This window comes from Oreochromis aureus, linkage group 3 (assembly GCF_013358895.1).
Source record: "Oreochromis aureus strain Israel breed Guangdong linkage group 3, ZZ_aureus, whole genome shotgun sequence".
NCBI lineage: Eukaryota > Metazoa > Chordata > Actinopteri > Cichliformes > Cichlidae > Oreochromis > Oreochromis aureus.
The window spans coordinates 6379173-6399858 of record NC_052944.1 but is presented as its reverse complement, the minus strand read 5'-3'; the positions used below and the strand labels follow the sequence as shown (position 1 = coordinate 6399858).

At 42.0% G+C, this 20686-nt stretch overlaps 1 protein-coding gene across 4 annotated transcripts in view; it reads right to left on the bottom strand.

The window, feature by feature from the left end:
* map4k2 (mitogen-activated protein kinase kinase kinase kinase 2) overlaps window positions 1-20686 on the bottom strand; it is a 51732-nt gene that overhangs the window by 9677 nt on the left and 21369 nt on the right. The window contains exons 9-20 of one of the 4 annotated variants that reach the window (XM_039609295.1): window positions 20295-20426; window positions 20110-20172; window positions 19921-20002; window positions 18573-18689; window positions 16053-16131; window positions 13199-13257; window positions 13057-13103; window positions 9617-9655; window positions 8930-8969; window positions 6004-6154; window positions 395-564; window positions 171-212 (exon numbers count right to left, since the gene is read on the bottom strand). In XM_039609295.1, the coding sequence (XP_039465229.1) occupies window positions 171-212; window positions 395-564; window positions 6004-6154; window positions 8930-8969; window positions 9617-9655; window positions 13057-13103; window positions 13199-13257; window positions 16053-16131; window positions 18573-18689; window positions 19921-20002; window positions 20110-20172; window positions 20295-20426 (1021 nt within the window). The remainder of the gene's footprint in view (window positions 1-170; window positions 213-394; window positions 565-6003; window positions 6155-8929; window positions 8970-9616; window positions 9656-13056; window positions 13104-13198; window positions 13258-16052; window positions 16132-18572; window positions 18690-19920; window positions 20003-20109; window positions 20173-20294; window positions 20427-20686) is intronic. The other 3 variants (XM_039609296.1, XM_039609297.1, XM_039609298.1) reach the window with 3 other exon arrangements.

Below are 20686 nucleotides of genomic sequence, written 5' to 3'. Positions count from 1 at the left end.
TTTGCACATGAGTTACTCTAAAAGTGAGGAAGTAGTGAGAAGGTGCAGAGGTTTGTGGAATCTGCTGGCAGGGCGCAGCCATTAAAACACACTGTTATATGTGAGGAAGCACATCATGTTAGTCATGAGAGCTTTGTTGAAGGGCATAAAATGTTAAACTTCACACTTACATGGACTTGAGGGGTGGGAGGAAGGCCATGACAATCAGCGCTCTAAAATGTCAAAGGTTACAAATAAAAAATGTTATTATTTTTTGTAAATGTCACAAATCAGCATTTTGACTGTTACACGGTGTGTAGTCTGACACCTTTAAAGGATCCGACCATTAGGAAGTTATAAGGTTAGCAAATCACACGGGCTGATATGCCGAGGGAGACGTTTGGCTTCCACTTACATCGTCCTTCGTCTTCCTCCTCAGTGTGCTCCACTCTGGTGATAGTGGAGTCTCTCGTTTGGGTGAGGAAGCAGTAGTAACCAACTCTGCTGTGACAGCGCCCTCCGCTGGCCGACACGTTTCACTGCAGCCCTTTGTGATGTCCTGAGTGGCCGAGCACCTGGCCAAGGCTAAAAAGAGAAAGAGATTTTTGTGGGACTCATTCTGAGCTTGGTCAGCTTAAAGTGGAACTATTACGGACGTTTCCAGTTCTATCTTATTTTACGGCGCCTTGATGTAGACCACCACTTTATAGTGTATCTGAAAAAACACCTGTTAGCTCTCGTCTCTTTGAGGTCCTCCTGTCTCCCCTACAGGAGAACAACAGTGCGTTTACTCATCTTATATTTGCGAACGTATTTAATAGTTGGATTCAACGTTTACTTGCATATTGAGGTCAGCATGTTCAGGACGTAGCGCACGCCATTCACTAATTGGAGGATTGATGGTTTGATCCCTGGCTGCTCCACTCTGATTGGGCAAGATACTAAACCCAAAGTTGCTCTCTGATGTGTTCATCAGAGTGTGAATGTTACACAGACAGCACAGGGTAGAGAAAACTGCTTGGATGAATGAGATGAAAGGGGTCCATTTACCATAGCTGAACTTAATTGTACATTTTGGAGGGTTTTAAATGTGAACAGTGTGATGACGTTTCCAGTGTTGGTGTGTAGCAACTACTGACTCTGTGCCCTATCAAACTGTCTGCAATAATAGCAATATTAAAGTTCCACATCACGACATCAGTGATATAGCAAAACCATGCATTTACATTCATTAGTGTACAAAACAACAAGAAAGCACAGTGTGCCAACCTGAAAAAGCAGATACTCTGACAAAGTACAGAGTTTACTAAAATACGTAAGAAAACTGCTCCTGCTAAAGGTGGAAACACCTTTAGCACCTTTAGCTCGAGTACAACCAGATTACGATGGCCCACAAGGAGCAGACACCAGCGGTTTGGAATCTGAGACGTAAACCAAACAAATGACTCAACCAAGCATCACTAGCTGCGCACCATGTGATGGAAAGGCAAACGATGGTGATACGATTACTTTGTGGTAAAGCAGGACTTTAAGATACAACATCCCAGGTAGAAAAAAACCTTTTTATTATGTGATGATATTGTGGAGTTAGAAGGTTGATTTACTTTTTTGTTAAAGTGTTATATGTTATGTTTTGAGTTTTCTTAGGATACTTTCGTCCTTAGATTTGTCTAATTCTGTGTTACTGCTTTGCAGTCTAACTCTGCTGATGCAGCCACATTGTAACAATTCAATTTAATTTGTATATCAACAAATCATCCCAACATTTGCCTCAAGGTGCTTAATAGTGTAAGGTAAAAAACCCTACAATAATACAGATAAAACAGAAAACCCCAACAATCAGATGACCCCCTATGAGCAAGCACTTTGGCAACAGTGGGAAGGAAAAACTCTCTTTTAACAGGAAGAAACCTCCGACAGAACCAGGCTCAGGGAGGGCGGGGCCATCTGCTGCCACCGGTTGGGAGAGAGAAGCCAACTTAAAAGGATAAATGTGGCGGCAAATAGTCTATATCCGCAAAGCTGAGAATAAAACTGGATACCGAGAGAAAACCTTTGCAACATTAACAGAGGCCGCACCGCCGCTGAAAGAGCTCGGAGTCAGAACAGGGCGTGGAGAAAGAGAGTGCATCGAAGAGGAGCTGAAGGAAGGCTGGAGAAGCAACAGGGAGGCAGCGTTGTCAGCATCAGATCCTCAGGGCCTTATGCAGGAAGAACTCTAAATTAACTAAATTCCAGAGTGACTTGAATATATGTTGATTGATACGTAGAAAGGGACAAAAGAAAGAAGAAATCGAGACAAAGAAGTAAGACGCACACAACATACAATGGATGTTTTGTTTCTGCCAAAACATCGATGTAGATACGTCTCAGATACTAAAATGTCCCATATTAACAAACGATATATTTCATAAAGTCCAGACGGAGGAGACGTTTTAGGTTTAATATGAGTGGATTACACTCAACGAGACCTCTTTAACACAGCAGTGTGATACTGGTTACACAGGTCTGTACCCAAAAAACTGCATAGGATTTTTTGACTGTTTCTTATAGATTTTTACTCACTGAAACCGGAAAAATATTTTAAAATTCCATCATGTCAGGTTTTCTTGTACAATTTCCCTTTTTAAACTGAAATCTGGTCTCCTATACTTGAGTCAAAAACCATATCCAATAATGATTTTGTACATTTATTTAATATTTCTAAGCGTGAGACTCAAGAGAAATACAAACAGAAAATGCGAGGAATTGAAGGGTGTCAGTCGGGGGGTTTGGCGGTGGGAGGAGCTCAGATGGTCACGTGCCAACAGGTTTATTTTGTTCATAGTAAAAGGTAAGGACTCACTGGCTGCTATAAGCATGTTTTGACGTGTTTGCTGTGGCATTAGCAGTGAGTATAAACACTCTGCTATCAGATTTGTTCATGCATCTGTATCAGCCACACTCGTGTTTTAGTTCTGTTTTATGGCTCCAAGAGGTTGTGTCATTTCTCCAGACAACTTTGCTTTTATTTGTGCTGAATACACTGTTAAAAGTCAACAAAGGAACATAAGGGATTTTGTGAAGAAAGTTTATTTTGCTTACTTCAAGATAAAACTTTGGGAATGAGACAAACCACAGGCTCCTCACAAGGTGTGCAGAAGATGTGAGGAAGATCCTCGTTTGTGGTTTAAGGGTAAGAAAAACTATGATGTGTTGAGAACAGCAGAACCACACTACTGATTGGTAGATGTAAGAGGCTTTAACACTAAAAATAAATAGAACATATCTTACCCAAACCTTAGTTCAGCTATCCGTCCAGTGCCTCATACCTCAGAAATACCTGTTCCGCACCCAACTTCAAGTTTGGACGAATCTAACTCAGATTTTTCTGTTGATGAGGGACCGCAAACATTTTCTGAGAGCGAGCTTAATGATCTAGTTTAGGTTTAGGCCTTTCTAAAGATGGAGCCGAATTGACAAGACTCCTGATGCTTTGCAAAAAAACTCTACGTGATGGAGGGAAATGGAGACCATTTTTGGATTCAGCACCCTAAAAAACAGAAAAATTTACCAAAAATATCCCACGCAGCTGAAATTATTATTTATTTTTGCAGACCTGTGTTATTTGTGGAATAAGTATTATCTGAAACAGAACATCATGTACCGCAAAAAGGGACCCCAGACCTGATTAAAGACATCTTCTCTCCCCTTAACTCTGTACGTGTCCTGTTCATATGAAGCCATTTTAGTAGTTTGTTCAGTCCATTCCTTAAAGCAACACGAGTTAGATGATGCAGTATTATCCTGCAACCTGTCATAACAGCCAGACGCACCCAGAGCCTTCGTCTTCCAGAAAGATTAATGCTGTCAGGTAACAGACCCCGGACACACAAAGCTGGAGACTTAGAGAGATTAGGATGAAAAAGATCATTCAAAAGGTTAACATGCGTTTTCCACATGCATACAGCATATGAACTAAAGTCCTGGCTTCTTTCTGACATTTCCAGCAGCTGCTGGAATAACTCCTGGATACTCGATGGAGGGTCTGGGTTAGTGTTCAGATTAGATCAAGGTCCAGCTGATGAATTCCTGCCCTAGCCCACGCATCCCACTTGAACGCTTTCTTACCAATTAATCATTTCTTGTTATACCAGATAGAGGCTCGAGAGGTAAGACAGGGATTAGTGTTGATGTACTGGTGAGCTCTAAACTAAGCCTCTTGTACAAAAGCCTAAACTGGATCTTTAAACGTTGCTGGTCTTCCCCTCTGAGTGAAAAAGGCCTCTAAAGGTCACTAGGCACTAAGCTTTCCTCAATCACCACCTATGACGACTTCTCCTCAGGAGAGTTATTCATCTTAACTAACAGAGAGAGAAAATTGATAATGGTACCAGTCCACCTTGAATAATGGTAACCCGCCACTATCTCTGACAGCATATACGTTGGACTGATTGAAGGACGGCCTTTTGCCTGCCCACATATAACCCTCCACACATGTATTATAAAGCTTTAGCAGGTTATGTGGGACCAATGAGCCTGTTATGTATGGACTACAAAGTTTTAACATCCATCTAAGCCAGAACTCAAAACTATATAAAGAAACTACTGAAACGGGACTAAATGGGATTCATTAACAGCCGTCAAGTTGCCAACAATATAAGGAAAGCTCTAATTTACAAATCACCTTTAATGTTTCTTAGCTTGGATGCTGAGAAAGGATTCGAGCGAGTGGGCTGGGTATTCCTGGAACAAACACTGATAACAATGGGATTTGGAGAAACATTTGCTACATGGATCAACACTCTCTATATAAAGATCCTAGGAGGTCAAAGGTCACAGTTAACGAATGCTACTCTGATTTCTTCAAAATAGAAAGGAGCATGAGGCAGGGGGATTCTTTATCACTCATCCTCTTTGCGATAAGTATAGAAGCCCTGGCCGAAGCCATACGCTGTAATAAACAAATCCAAAGAACAGAGGAGGAAGGAGGAATAACCAACTTCTTTCTATTCCAACACTTATGAAATCTACATATGTATGGTTCAGTCTCAGGATACAATGAATCAGAGGCAATGATGATATCTGGGGACTGGCCTATGCAAATGAATGAAAGGGTTTCCTTCTGCTGGCCCAGACAAGGATTTAGGTATCTGGGAATTACACTCACAGCAAAATCCAAGCAATTATTTGAAGCCAATTACAATAAGCTCATTAGACAAATAAACAAAGATATAACACGATGGGATATTCTGCCCCTCTCTTTATTTAGAAGACTTGAAAGCTTGGAAACGATGGAGTCTCCAGCACAGTCTCCAGATTTAAACCCCATGTAACTGGTTTGGGATGAGCTGGTTTGGGAAAGCAAAGCAACCTACAAGGTCCACATTTATGGGACCTTCTGCAGCAGACATGGGAGAATATTTGATTTCTATTGTAGAAAGAATGCTACGGCTGTGTTCAGCTGTTATATCTGCCAAAGGGGGCGACTGATGAGTCAAAGTTTAGAACACATTTTGGTCTATTACTTTATTCCATGATTTCTTTTTTTAAGTCCAGTTGCTTATTTGTACTATGCTTTCATTTCAGAGTGTAATCAGACATTAAACTGCATAATTTTCAATGACAAACTGGAAGAACTGGGGTGTTCTCAAACTTTTGACTGGTAGTTTATGTCATTGATTGTGACCGTTCTGGAATCATTGACTGGATACTTTAACTACAGAGAGCTCTTTTACTTTGACATGTTGTATGACGTTCATTAAATAATCCTTAACAACTACACACTTAAAAGTTAATATAGTAGTTAGTATAACTTTCCCCTCTGAAGGAGCTTTATTTAAAGCTGCGGACGTTTACAGAAGCCTAACAAGACGCACTACCCAGTATATAAAGACATCACCGGGATCACATATGTTTACCTCACTGTCTGAAATAGTCTGATACAAACATCTGAAACTGCAACATTATATGGGACAGAACAGAAGTTAGAAGAAAAAGTGTCTGTTTAAAGACATAGCTGAGGTCTAATGTTGTGATGAGTACCTGTGGTGGAGTCAGCCGTGACAGCGCTGTCTGGGCCCAGTGTACAGGTCGGTCTCGGTGTAAGATCTTTGTCCTCTGTGTTGGGAGTCAAAGAGCTGAAGGCTGGCAGTGAGGCCGTAGATGGACTGAACACACCGCTCTTTCTGCCTCCCTGAGAAACACCATCAAACATGTTACTAAATACAAATACACATTACTGTATGTGACAAGGCTGATGTGCTTGGGAATGTTGCTCCCAGGGTTTTATACTGAACACATTCCTGCATGTTCATCAGATGGAATAATGCCTCTGTTGCCAATAATTACAACCAAAACGAAAAGGTCTGTAATGAGTAATGGTGTTTCCCCCCTTCTGAATTGGCATTAGAGGTTGTTCCCAGGACCTTAGCTGTCAAGAGCATTTTACCGCTGCTAAAACTGGACCAGACAATAAGTGATTAAAAACCCTATGAGAGGTGCAGCCAATGCTAGGGAGGAGGGGGTAGTCAAGCCAACGGGTTCAGTGGCAAGTGGATTGGGCAGTGGTCAACTCCTGGGGAATATTTGGAGCCATCCTAGTTGATACAACTGAGAAGGTGCCTCTGGATTGGGAGATTAGGGCACCCTAGGGTATGTTCAAAATTCAGGGGCCTCTGAGTCCCTAGCCTCCCTGTGAAGGTCTGTGCTAGGGTACTGGACTGGATCCTGCTGGACTGGAACTGAATTGAACCGTTGCTAGACAAGCAACAATACATTTGGACTCACACGTGGTTTGATCACTGAGAGACATTCCCAAGCATTTACAGATTCAGTACATGGGAGTAGGTTTAGCTGGTTGAGGGGGTAAGTAGCTGGCTAAGTAAGCCTTCTTTACTCTTTATCTCCTTTACATCTATGGCCAATTTAGAACTGCCAGTTAATCTAACGTGCATGTCTTTATGTTGGGAGGAAACCAGTTACCCCAAGAGGCAGGAGGAGAGCGCACCAGTGCCACACAGAAAGGCCCCAGGTGGGGTCTGAACAAGCACTACCCACTGTAAAACTGTGCTACCTAGAGGCTGGTTGGAACAAATAACCTGCTTCTGTATGAATAATACTGTACTGAGGCAAACGTAGAATTTGAGGAAGGCTAATTTAATTTTAAAGTTAGTAGAAAACAGGCAGGAAACTGATGGAAGTCATATTTAAAGTTTACACTGTTTAGTTTAAATCGCACAATTTTCACCTTCCATTCAAACATTTATGCTACTTTGCATTTAGAGCATTTTTTGTAATCTTTAGGTGAACACATATATAATCTAGTATAGAAGAGTAGAACCTGCATATACTATATTGCCAAAAGTATTTGCTCATCTGCCTTCAAACACATATCGACTTGAGTGACATCCAATTTTTCATTCATTGAGTTTAATGTGATGTCAGCAGCTGAAACAGCTTCAATTATTCTGGGAAGTCTTTCCTCGGAGTTTAGGAGTGTTTGGGGGAAATTTTGACCGTTCTTCCATAAACACATTTGTGAGATCAGACCTGATGTTTGACGAGAAGGCCTGGCTTCTCTGCTCTGTAGGGTTGAGGCCAGGACGAGTTCATCCATGTCTTTTTGGACGTTGCTTTGTGCACTGGGGCTCAGTCATGTTCAGAGGTGGGAAGTAATGAAGTAGGAATACTTTGTTTAGGTAGAATTTTCAGGTATTTGTACTTGAGTAGTTTTTTTCCTGGTTTTTTACTTTTACTCCCGACATTTTTACAGCGACAACTGATTTTAGGGTTCCCCCACCAGCTGAATCCTACTTTAACCCCTGACTGTGCTCGTTTTCCTGTTCACAGACAGTCACACTCTCTAATGTAGCCATAAGAAAATCAAGATTTTTTATGGTCCTTCTTTTTCCTTCTAATCAGGAGCACTATTTGAATTAAAAATTAGACTAAAGTTAGTATTCCCATCTTAGAATATCATTGTATTATTAAATTAATATAGCACAAGGCTCTTAGCTTTGCACAAGAATAGCTGTTAGAAACAGAAACATCCTCCAAACAGGTACTTTTTACTTATACTTGAGTAAATAAGCTGCACAAGTATTTTTAACACTATCTGTACTTCTACTCAAGCACAGAATGTCTGTACTTTTGCCACCTCTGCTCATGCTGGAACAGGACGCCGTCATGCTCAAACCTCCCACAATGGTGGCAGCATGAAATGTCTCGGTATGCCAAAGCATTAAGAGTTCCTTTCACTGGAATCTCAGGGCCGAGCCCGGCTACGGGGCTGAAAAACAACCCCACACCACAACGCCGTCCTCCATCCAACGTTGCACTCGTCACAGTCAGTCAGTTGAGTACCGTTCTCCTGTTAACCACCAAAACAGCACTGCTCCATTGGATTGCCATCAGAGAATCATGATTTGTCACTCCAGAGGAAACTTCACGACTCGTAGTGTTGCACAGGTGTAAATATTAAATGGACTGGTTCTTATATAGCACTTTTCTACCTGAGTACTCAAAGCGCTGTATATAACACGCCACATTTACCCATTCACAAGCACTTGTGCTTTCTATCTAACATTGAGGCGGCTTAAGGCAATCGTTGTTGTGATTTGGTGCTTTATAAATAGAACTGAATTGAATTCACACTCCAATGGATGGGAGAGTAACTTGTCTTGCCCAAGGAGATTTGGCATGAAGACCAGACCCTCATCTTATTACGGCACCACACTGGCATTCACTGAGATCCTGAGAGTGATCCATCCTTTCACAGATGTTGGTAGAAGCACAACTAGGTGCTTGATTCTATACAAGTGATTGGAACAGCTGAATTTAATGATCTGGACAGGTGAGTGAATACCTTTGGCAATATATAAACTAGTATATAAAAGTTGAAGATACACACAGACAGTATATATGAACTACTAACTGCGACAGAGATTTTGTTTATGGTAGAATGACTCACACTCACATCAGCACATGGCACTCTTTTGATGGTTAAACTCCTGAAAGACAAAGGAGCAACAATGGTCATGCTCTAAAAGGCGAAGACGTCTTATAATGAAATCCACATCAAGCATAACGGAAACAAGCCGGACATAAAGGCAGGTGCTGGAGATGCTGAGGGTTGGCTAAGAGCAGGACATGAACAAAAATCTGAAGGAAACATTACAACAAAGCAAGCAAACACCAGACTTTCACTGACGCGGTGCTGGTGTGGAAACATTTTAGAACCAAACACTATGTAGGTAACGTGCGGTTCCCTGTTAAACCCAATGACATCATGGTTCTGGAAGAAAAGAAGAAAGGAAAAACCCGCACTGTCCGAAATCTAGCACTAGTCAGTTTTCCACATAATGTGAGGGAATCAGCACAAGCACCACATCAGTGACAAGTAACACAAACCCAAAGAAGTTAACAAAACAAAACATGTACATTTGTGCTAAATCAAAAGTGCTCCCAAACTCCAGATCATGGAGGTTGGGATTAGATAAGATTGAACACAAACCTGTTGATTAAACCCAACATATAGGCAATGGTTGATTTTCACATCAAGAATAATTCCATGGCAAGCAGCTTATTTCAGGGGAATTCAGGTGGGATGGGGAGACATTGGTGTTAGGAAAGGCTAGAGTTAATGGACATGGCCTACCTCAGCTCGAGAGCTTGCTCCACACATTCCAACAGGCTCCTGCAACAGGAAGACCTGGTGTTTATCTGACTACAGGCCTGAATGGCCCAAGAAGGAATTAACCCAAGGTTTGATCACTTTCTATCATTTCAAACTCAGGCTTAGAGCACTCGTTTTTGTGCCAAGGGTTATTTCCAGTTTATCTACCATCAAACACAACTCACCCAGTTATATGCTGGAAGAGTTGCAGCAGGGATTATATACAGTTGTGGTCAAACGTTTACACGCACCCATCTCTGGCATGAATGCCTTTTAATGGACTTTTAATGATTTCTTTTCTTTAATGACTTAAAAAAACAAAAAACAAGATTTGGGCGTACAAGTTTGAATCTTTGGATTTTTGCAGATCCACACAGAGTCTGAGTTTATACACTACCAGGCAAAAGTTTGGACACATCTTCTCATCTGATGTTTTTCCTTTATTTTTACGACTTTCTACATTAAAGCAAGATATATGAAATTATGTCGCAAAGAAAAAATTGATAAAAAATTCTAAATATGTCTTATATTTTAGATTTCTGAAAGTAGCCACCCTGCTTTGTTGACAGTGCTGCAAACACTTGGCTTTCTCTCAATGAGCTTCATGATGTGGCCGCCTGAAACAAAGTGGTCTTGATGCATGCTCAATCATCCGGGTAAGGAAATCCCCAAAGTTTGATTCTGTTCATCTGGATGTTTTCAGTGGGAGAAGCGTTTCATCATCATCTTCAGTCTCAGCTGACTGCAGATTTCCCCAAACGTATAAACAGGACATTTGCACAATGACTGAAACCAGCAGCACTGAAGGAACAATGGGCTGGGAGGTCAGTTCCTTGATCAACAACCACTGATCAAAGACCATGAGTACCATTCACAGAGAGCCTGTGACCTGTGGTATGAGGTCTGGTCAGTAGCATTGTGTTGTTCTAAATGCTTCAAACAGTCTATCACCCTCTTCCTGTAGCCACTTCCTGGGTCTCGCTTCAGGGGCTCGTAAGTATTTTCGTCACTGAGCAGTGACAAAAATTTTCTCATGGTAGTCTTTCTGGTTTAGCAGAGCTGTGCACCCACCCTTGTCTGCTGCAAGGATGACAATGTTGTTGTCATTACTAAGTGATGTGAGTGCCTTCCTCTCCTCCACGCTGATGTTGGATGTTGGTGGCTGAAACCAGTTCCTCTCCATGTCTGCAATGTTGTTGTTTCGAATTGCTGTTTCTGTGGCTGTGATCAGTTCCACTAGCGGGATTTGTTTCAGCATCACAGCAAAATTCAACCCTTCAAGGAATCTTCAAGCAAGAAGCTCCTGCTCCAAAATCAACACAAGCTTGAGGGAATTTGCAGCGGCACACATGAACAAGCCAAACGCCTTCTAGAGAAAGGTAGTTTGGTATGTTTGGAGGAGTAAAGTTGAGCCTTTCAAACCCCAGAATACTGTCAAGTGTAGTGGTGGTACCATCATGCTTTGGGGCTGTTTTGCTGCCAGTGCTAATGGTCTGCTACACAAAGCGGATGGAATAATGAACGAGGTAGACTATCCCCAAATTCTTCTACTTCACATCAAATCAACAGCAAGATGGTTGAGAATTAAAGACAGCAGGACAATGATCCCAAACACACATGAAAACTGGTTTTAGAATTAAAACAAACACGAAGTTTATGAAATCACCTTTCCAAAGCTCTGACCTCAACCGAGGTCGGGTCCGCAACAGGAAACAAATCAATTTATCAATTTTTCCAAGAACAGTGGTTAGATAGAATTACACCAGAAGCTTGTTGATGGCGACCAAACGTGTCCAGTCACAACTTGTTAAGGAATATTTAAACACAACTGTGTATGCAGCCAGCATATATACTTTGACTCTATGTGGATTAGTGAAAATAAAAAATTAATCCAAGTTTGTTTGTTTTTTAAGTCATTAAAGATGTTGTTGTGTTGTGTTGTACAATCTTTCAAAAGAACAAAGAAATCATTAAAAGCCCAAAGTGGACGTAAACATCTGATCACAACTGTAAATGACTCCTATGTGCACATGTCAGCATTTTAAAAACCATTAAATTATGAAAAAGAAATTAAATAGATTATGCAACCATCTTTTTTTCATAAATATACATTTATTGGCCACTTTATTAGGTACACTCATGGGTACACTCAATTTTCACCGGTCGTTGCTCATTAATTCAAACATCTGTTGGACTTGAAGTTCAAACTGAGCATCAGGAAGAGAAGTGACGTGTGAAACGAGTGCACCCATTTTTAGCTGCTTCAGCAGGATAACTGTCTTATAAATGACAGCGAGTTCACTGTGCTCCACTATCAAAGGTCTCAGTGCAATCATGGATGTGCAGCAGCAGTCCATGTAATGCTATCATGTCAGTATGAACCAAAATCTGAGGAATGTTTTCAGCACCTTGTTGAATCTTTGGCATGAAGTCCAACACAGTACTACCAACGTGTACGTGATAAAGGGCCAATAGTATATTCTCCATTATTTTAACTGGCACCTGGAAGTATCCAGACATACGTAGCATTACTTCATTCCCACAATCTGTGAATAAACGCACAGTTAGATTGGATCAGCTGGAGGGCAGAGGCACAAACTAACTAAACAGAGTCTGCAGCTGATTTGTGTTTTGTTTGTTTGTTGGTGTAAATCGATTCATCCACTCTTACTGCAAAGAGTTAAATTTTTTAAAGTTATGCAGTTAGAATAAATCATACTAAATTTCTTTTTGTTTATTTGTTTTTACTACAGGTTACTCCTCATTACTCTGGGAGGATACTCCCAGATGTTCTCTTGGTAATTTTGGCCGTGGCTGAACCTGCAGTAATACTGTTCTCATACTGTATGGATACGCTGGCATTCTGACCACATAGGAACCATATGTATACTTTTATGAGTTTCCATTTATGGTGCTGCATCCTGGAAAAAATACCGACATGATTCCAGCTTTTACTTCTGTGAATTTGCTCCTTTTCTTTTTATGTAGAAAAATGTAGAGGTTTGGGCTGAACACAGCAAACACCTGCTAAACCATTCATGCTTCATATCAAAGTTTTTTAAAAATTGCAATTCTGAAGTTTTGAAAGTTATATATGCTGCCCATCAGCTGCAAAAGATTTTGTAAAAAAACAAAAAAAAACAAACAAAAACAAAAATCCAGTCAAGTTAGCCTAGCTCAGTCTACAAATGACTGATTTGGCTACCACATGATCTTTTCCCATTCTTAATAGGATCATCAGCACCTGACAGAGTAACAATCAACCACAGCAGAACACAACTTCCACCCAGCTGATCCAATCTAGCAACTTTTTAAATGCATCTTGTTGTATTACAGTGTGCAGTGTGCCAATGTGACACCTCAACAGCAAAAAACAACAATATTTCATAAGAAACTGAAGAAAGATGATACAAAGGTCTTACGGTGAGGTTCCTTCATCTCCAGACAGACTCCAGTCATCATAACAGGCCTGCAGAAAGAAAAACCCAAACACAACCTTTGGTCAAATCCATGTGCTGTCATGGACTGTACGCCATCAGTATACCTGCAGGAAACATGCATTACCAAGTCAGGATAAGGCTCTGTCACTTTCCTCAGTGGAGGCCCAAACTTCACCTGGTCAACTGCAAAAAGAACACAACACTGGGCTTAGCACGCTAACAACAGCAGACCAACACATTTACACACAATCCTGGTACTTTCACAGTGTTTACACTGCACTGATTCCCATTGGTGTGCACTCTGGAGACCATCTGTGACATCAGCAGTGAACAAGGGCTGAGTGCAGTCTGCAGCCCTGACCCCACATCAGCTGAGCACAGATATCAGAGAATAACTACATTTTTACTCGATGACAAAGTGTCAATGAGAAGAGACGTCTGAGAACAACACCATAAACAAAGTACCATCAAAAACATCTGGAAGAGTCATAAGGTTTATAAGCTGATAAATCGTAGTTACTGGTTTTAAATGGGAGACAAGATAACAGGTAGTTTAGAAGCTCCCATAGTAAAGCTTTTAAAAATGACATTAGATGGCTTATTCTTCCTGTAGTATATCAGAGTATGACATTTGACATTAATGTTAAAGCCTGGAACACGCCTGTGTGTGGGGAGTGAAAGCTGACATGCATCACAGTACCGCTGGAAGAAGACACGCCTCCTTCAATTCAATAGAAGTATTTGTATTACCAAGTATGTGTGAGTCTTTATGCTCAGTCAAAGTGACATTTTTGATTGCAGGTCAGGCAAAGTAACATATCGAATGAACATACCATATGCTTGCTCTGTGATTACAGAATGTATCAAATGTACACTGATATTGAGTCAGGGCCCAAACAGGGATGGAGCCGGGTGCAAAAAACATTATCACCAGCCAAAGAAATTCAAAAATTAAACATCAAATTCAAAAATAGTAAAAATCACACTGAAATTATGATAAGAAATAGAAATGCGAGGTACAAAGAAAAGGGCAGTGGAATAAAGACAGAATGTTTTCACTGATGGTATTCAGTCAGTTTTAGGGTGTTTGCAATTTAAACTAAAAGTCCAAGATGACAGGAATACCAACAGCCAAGCCAACAGGTCAAAACATCAAGTAATGGCACGATATGCATAAAATCTCACCACTAGGTGTCATTAGATTGCAGTTAACTGAATTCTGTCTTTTTACATCTCCCAATTCAAGTGGAGAATCTCAGCTACTACTGCTGTACATGTGGTACGCAGTACTGTGATGACACCTATGTCTCATTACTGTACAGGATGGAACAAGTTGAAAACACTGGTTTCCATAGTAATCAGATAGTTAGTTAGCAGCGCTTTCTTTTAATATCCTTTTAAGCTAGTCATTAGTTTGTTTGTAAAGAAATTATAAATTGCACACATTTGGCAGCGTGCAAGGTCTGCGACTAGGATCTGCAGAACAGCTTTTATTAGCATCTTGCCTCAGTTTCTCTAATGACTTCACTGTGATGTGAAAGGAGGAAGCACAGCGATCACGTGATCATTTCGCTTTGAAGCAGAAGATGAGGAAATGACTCAACCAGAAAGCAGAAGCTGCTGATACGTTTCGGCTCAGTTACTTCATAAGGTGTTGCTGAACGCCTGCAAGTGAATTAGAATAAGAAGTCCAAAGTTTTTTCTGTTTAAAATAAGATCAAAGGAGAGGTCTAGAAAAATGCTCTCAACATTTCAAAAGTTCATCTTCTGACTCAATCACCTCTACAAAGTGAATACTTTGGAAACAATTTTTCCACATACCTAACGGTCATGGTTAGTCATGTTACTGCATGAAGATCATCGTGCAGAAACATGCAGCAGAACACCAACACCTTACTGTTGCAGAGCAGGGCTTGGTGAAGGCTAATTACTGCATTACTGTATTTTCAACTCATTATTTGTATTGAGTTATGTAGCAGATTTCTCCAAGCTCAGCAAAGGACGGCAGCAACAAGAAGAGGATGAACAAAGTCGAGAAAATTGGTTTTCAGTTGTTACACTTTCTCTTAAAGTCCTTTCAGGCTCGTCAGTTGTAAATACATTAGAAACTGCACGCTTATCGACACAACTTACATTCAAATATGCAAAAGCTGGAGGGACACAGTGTAGCAGTAAGACTGAATGACCTTCCTATACTTCCCCAGACTCATGTACATGAACTAGCTGTACTAAATAAAACAGTAATCTTGTTTCTGATACTATTTAATCAATACTAAAAGCATAGTGGTGTAACACACAGACCATCCCACTAACAATATACATTGTATCAGTGTTGACAATGGCATATACAGTATATGATACATTGTAGCACCTGTGTAAGCCTCTAAAACCATACTGGTCAAAGGGCAGTGCAGGTGTTTGTGGCTTACGGGGCTGCATCTAGCACACTAGACTACACTAGTAAGGGAAGTTGAGGTCAACACCAGACTGATTTATGATTTGGTGTGTGAACACAGTCTGTCACACCAGGAACACAAGCAGCCCTTTGGCATCTGAGCAGTATGAAGTCAGACAACAGGCATGTTCCCAGCGCCATCCTCTGACGAGGCCTCCGTCCCACACATGTGGATGGTTACAGAGCGAGAGCGGCCGTCAGCACGCTCACTGAGGGGCTTTTGTTTCTATTCATATTCTACAAGCTGCTTCGCTGAATACAATGAGACAATGAAACCACTCTCCCAGTACAACCAACATAGGCTATATGTACACATATGTACACACAGGCACACATTCAGCCATCGAGTGCACTGCACACTGTAGTACATCACAGACAAGCTGCACAGTTTTTATTTCCTTTGTTTCCATTCTAGCACAAAGCCGGTGACCTCACTGTAATGACAAGACGCCAGGAATCTCATCCTGCTATATGTAAGGAACCACCCACTGTGTGCCGTGTGTGTGGAAGGGGTGGGACTCACATTGTTGTTCAGACAGGGTCCTTTCCACAGACAGGTGTTTCCCTGCTGACTGGATCTTGTCAGGACCCATTACCCCAACCTGTCAAGAGAGCAGAAACCGTACAGACACAAATCACTGTGGAAACAAGTCAATCCCAGCATTTTTGTAAGTTCACCTCTGTACATCATCACAGTGGAATCAAACAATCAAGATGTGATTAAAGTGCAGATTTTCGTGCACTGTCCAATTGGCCTCCCTGCTGCTGGGGCGGTCTGCTTGCCTCCACCCCGGGGGAAAGGGTCACATCTCTTGGGTCTGGGTGCCGTTTCCCCCTCTGGGGGCGAGGGTACCTGGACCCGGGGCATAGAGTATGTTTGGGGAGTATGATTGTGTGTACATGTCTATGTATGTCTGTCCCTACGTTGGGTGAGTGCTGAGTGTTTGTATATGTGTGCATGAGGGTGGGAAAGCATGTTTATGTCTGTGTGTGCCTGTTTGTCTGTGTCTATATGTCAGGTCGGGTCTTAGACTCCACCTCCCTGGGTACTCCCAGGCCCTCCAAGTGTGGAGGCCTATCTCCCCTCACCACACTCCCTGCTGGTAGCTGATGCCCTCAGGGGTTGGTGCATTGGTGGTTCTTGGTGTCCGGGGCTGGGCGCTCAGGTATGCACCGGCTCACTCCCGGTGGCTACTTGGCGGGGCCTGGTGCCTGTCGCTCGGTCAGGCCTCTTCCGGGGCAAAGGGGGCCCTCGGGCCTCCGGCCTCGGGGCCTGCAACTCGGTTCACTCTGGCACAGCTGGCTGCCGGCAGAGCCGGCGGGCACGCCGGTGCAGCCCCCTCTGGCTTCTGCTCTGTGGCTACTGGGTGACCCCCTCGTCTGGGGATCTCCTCAGCCCTTCCCAGGAGGGTGGCACGGATGCCCCTCCGGTGGTCCTCCTTGGGCTCTCGCACTCTGGGGCCTCTGGATGTCTGGAGCCTGGATCTCCTCCATGCCTGCTTCATGCCCTGGGGGACGGGGCTATGGGCCTCCACACCCTCTAGCAGACCGTTACATGGGAAACCTTTTTTGTATACAAGCGCGTTGATCCACACAGGTGTGCACACGGGTGTTCACTGTTGTGAGACAAACTACACCTTTCTTAGCTGCTACTTCAAAGCACATTGTGCGCTGTCTGTCCTGCGTGCTGCACAACAACTTTCAATATTTAGTATTTACTGCTGTTCACACTTAGCTAGATTAACGTGATGGTGTTGTGTTTAGTATGTTGCTTTGTTTTTGTTTGGGTTTTTGCTTGTCTTCTCTTCTTTTCTCTCAACAGGTGATCCAGGAGATTTTTTTTCTTTCTCTTTGTCTTTGTAAGTGCCCTTTCTCACTGTCCCTTTTCCCTTCTGTTTTCTTTTCCTTCCTCTCTTTCTTTCTCCTTTCCTATCCCCCAGTCATGTCTGTCCCATCTGTAACAACTGAAAATAAAATAAATAATAACAACAAAGTTTGATCAAATGGACCAATACGGCAATGCCATGATGATCCATTTGGCAAAATAAATCCATTTGGTATCCTTGTTGGTCTTCAGACAACAATTCTGACGGCTAAAGAACCAAATGGGACAGACAAAAAAAAAAAAAAAAAGAAAAAGTGCAGATTTTCAATCCCCATCTTCAGAGGCTCACAGTGACTGTTTGGAATTCTTGGATGAAGTTGAGACTAAATGCAGGTTTCCTCCCTCCAATGCTCTGTCAGCCCTTTACTGCAGCCACATTCTGCTGCTGCTTTGCTGCTCACTCTCTACGTGTAGTTTTGTTTTCAGTCACTGACAAGCACGCTCTGTGGGGCTGATATCAGGTGACTGACTTGACCATTAGAAATCTTTCCTGTTTTTTTTTTTTACTTTGAGAATTCTTGGGTTTAGCAGTTTGCTCGGTGTTATTATGTGCACTGTGAAGCTCTGTCTGGTTAGTTTTGCAGCGTGTGCACTTCTGAATTCATCCAGCAGTCACATCATCAATAAACTCAACTGCAACCGATCTCCTTCTCTATACTTTCATCTTCTCATTGTTCTGGTACAAGTTCACCTTGGTTTCCAGACTGGACATGCTCCAAAGGTGTTTTCAGACAAAGTCTAATCTGGCCTTCATGTTCCTGAGTGTAACCAGTGGATTGCACCTTGTTGAAAACTCTGTATTTCCATTCGTGAAGGGTTCTCTTGAAAACAATGTTAAGACGACCTCTTCGATAGTGTTCTTGCAGAGGGTAGGTTTCCTTTTACCAAAGTACCAGATTGTTGATTTCCAGTGAAGGGAACCCAAATGCTCCATGTTGAAAACTCCAGATATTTAATCTGTTTAACTCATTGTGAAATAGTGTGGAAACACGTGTTCAATCACTTTTAAGCATCTGAACTGGAACACTATGTTTAAAAATGACACTAACCCTAAACAGGTAACATCTTGATAACATCTTGATTGTTTGGTTTCAAATCCACAGTGTACAAAATCAAATATCCTTATCCAGTGAGTTTAGCTACGCTGTGAGAACTGACCTCCAGCTCAATGTCATCCATGGTGTTTGTGTGGGGAGCGTGGAGCTCGGGGTTGTTGGCCATGTCCAGCAGCTCAATGATCAAGTTACGGGTCAACAGCTGTGTCACAAACGGATGCTAAAGAAAGAAGGCACACACCTTAAACGGGAAATGATGGCGCTAATCCCAGGTCTCTCTTTCGCTTTGTTTTTGTCTTACAGTACAAAGAAAATAAAGTTTCGTATGTCTGATGTGCAGCAACAAGTGAAAGAGAGCAGCATTTTACAGAACACTGGCTCTGCACTTTGACCACTGCAAACCTGCGGGCGACTTTTGATACATTTCAGAAATCTCTTGTCACACGTACACTTATTTGAAATTCTAATAAAGCCTGAAGCCCTAGAGTCCATATTCAAACTCTTCATGGCCGTAACATTGACACTGTTAATTGTTACAAATAGTTAAGATTGCTAGACTCACTGAGAAACACATGGAAAATCAAAGACTAAGATTAAAGCCTAAGACATTATGTTTCTGTGTGCAAGTAATGTAACAATGTAACAAATGCAAACATGCAAATAACTGGGAAAATGGGAACATTTAAAAAATGAAGTTTTCATAAATCTGTCCACATCTGTATTATTTCTAAACCTATTATGCAGTCCAATTAAAAAAGCAGGACGTATGCGACTGTGTATGAAAGAAATTAAAGACATAACACAAACGGTATGAGCATGTTTGCAGGTGAATGTTGTAAAAAGTACTTTGGTAACAGGTGACAGCAGCCAGTCTCATTGCAAAACATGCTACATAGAAAAACCTCAATTAGCTATAAATGTCATTTTGGGGTACTGTGGCCATACAGCAAGAAGGTCCTGGGCTCAGATCAGCTGGGCAGCTGTGGCCTTTCTGGCTCTGGGTACTCCAGCTTCCTTCCTGTAAGGGTGCAGCCCACCTCCCATTCCCCACAGCCCTTAACTGGATGGAGATGGACAGAACTATAACTGCACCAGCAGAGCAAGCGACCCACGTACTGAGGACTCGGATGTTTTTGATGGTACATTATTTGATATCTGTTTACGCTGATTTGAGAGCTCTGTAATATTTGTAGCAAAATGTGACATTTAGGTTTTGTGTAATATCACATGTTCATCAGCATGTGAAATTTTACTGAATAGCTCCCAGTATAAACTGTACAAATGCAATGCAATCATTTCCAGTCGTTCTAACAGCCAGCCTCGGCCAACCACCTCCCTTTGTGCTAATGTTAACAGAAGAGAAAGATGCGCTTACAGCTACTGCACACACAACAGTGCCGATGTGAAGATGGACTGTTGGTTCGTTTTTCCTTTTTTAGTGACAAACTAACCTGCAGCAGTGTCTCAGCTGAGGGCCGCTTACGAGTGCTTTTAATGAGAGCCATCTTCACAAAGCTATGGAAGCTAGCAGACCTGCAGACAGAGGAAGACAAAGATACACGTATCAGCAGTGAGGAAGATACTGATCAGATCACAGGTGCTTATGCACTTTAATTTCAGACCATCAGCAGCACATTTACCACTTGGATTTATCCTTAAGTTTTGGAGGCTGGAAGCTGCTCTTGGACATCAGCATCAGCGCTCTGAAAAACATTGTTAGAGACGTCACTGGACTGGAAAATGTCCAAGCAGCAACCACCCAGAGTCTGCCAAGTCTGTCTGTGTCCAACTGTTTGTCCAGTCCCCTTTGTTTGTGCTGACTCACCTCATTGGGTGCAGGTCAAACATGGGCGGCTGCAGCTCTGCCAGCTCGATGGCAGTGATGCCGACGGCCCAGATATCACACAGGTGATTATAGCCACCCTTCTTCTCCACCGCAGCCACCTCTGGAGCCATCCTGCTCAGAAAGGAAGAGATAGTTGGCCGTATTCACAAACAGGTCTCTTCTGTTTTACATCCAATGATAAATCTGTGAAACATCAATATTTGAAGATGGCAGCTGACTGCGAGTGGTCTGTGGCTTTGTTAGAAACCTGATCTTTGAAGTGATCAGGTATCATTGCAATAATTGTAGTCTCTTTAGTTTAGCAGTGCAGTTCTTCACCTAAAGATAAATATGTTTACCCATATAGAGAAAGACAGGTCGTGTGTTTTTTA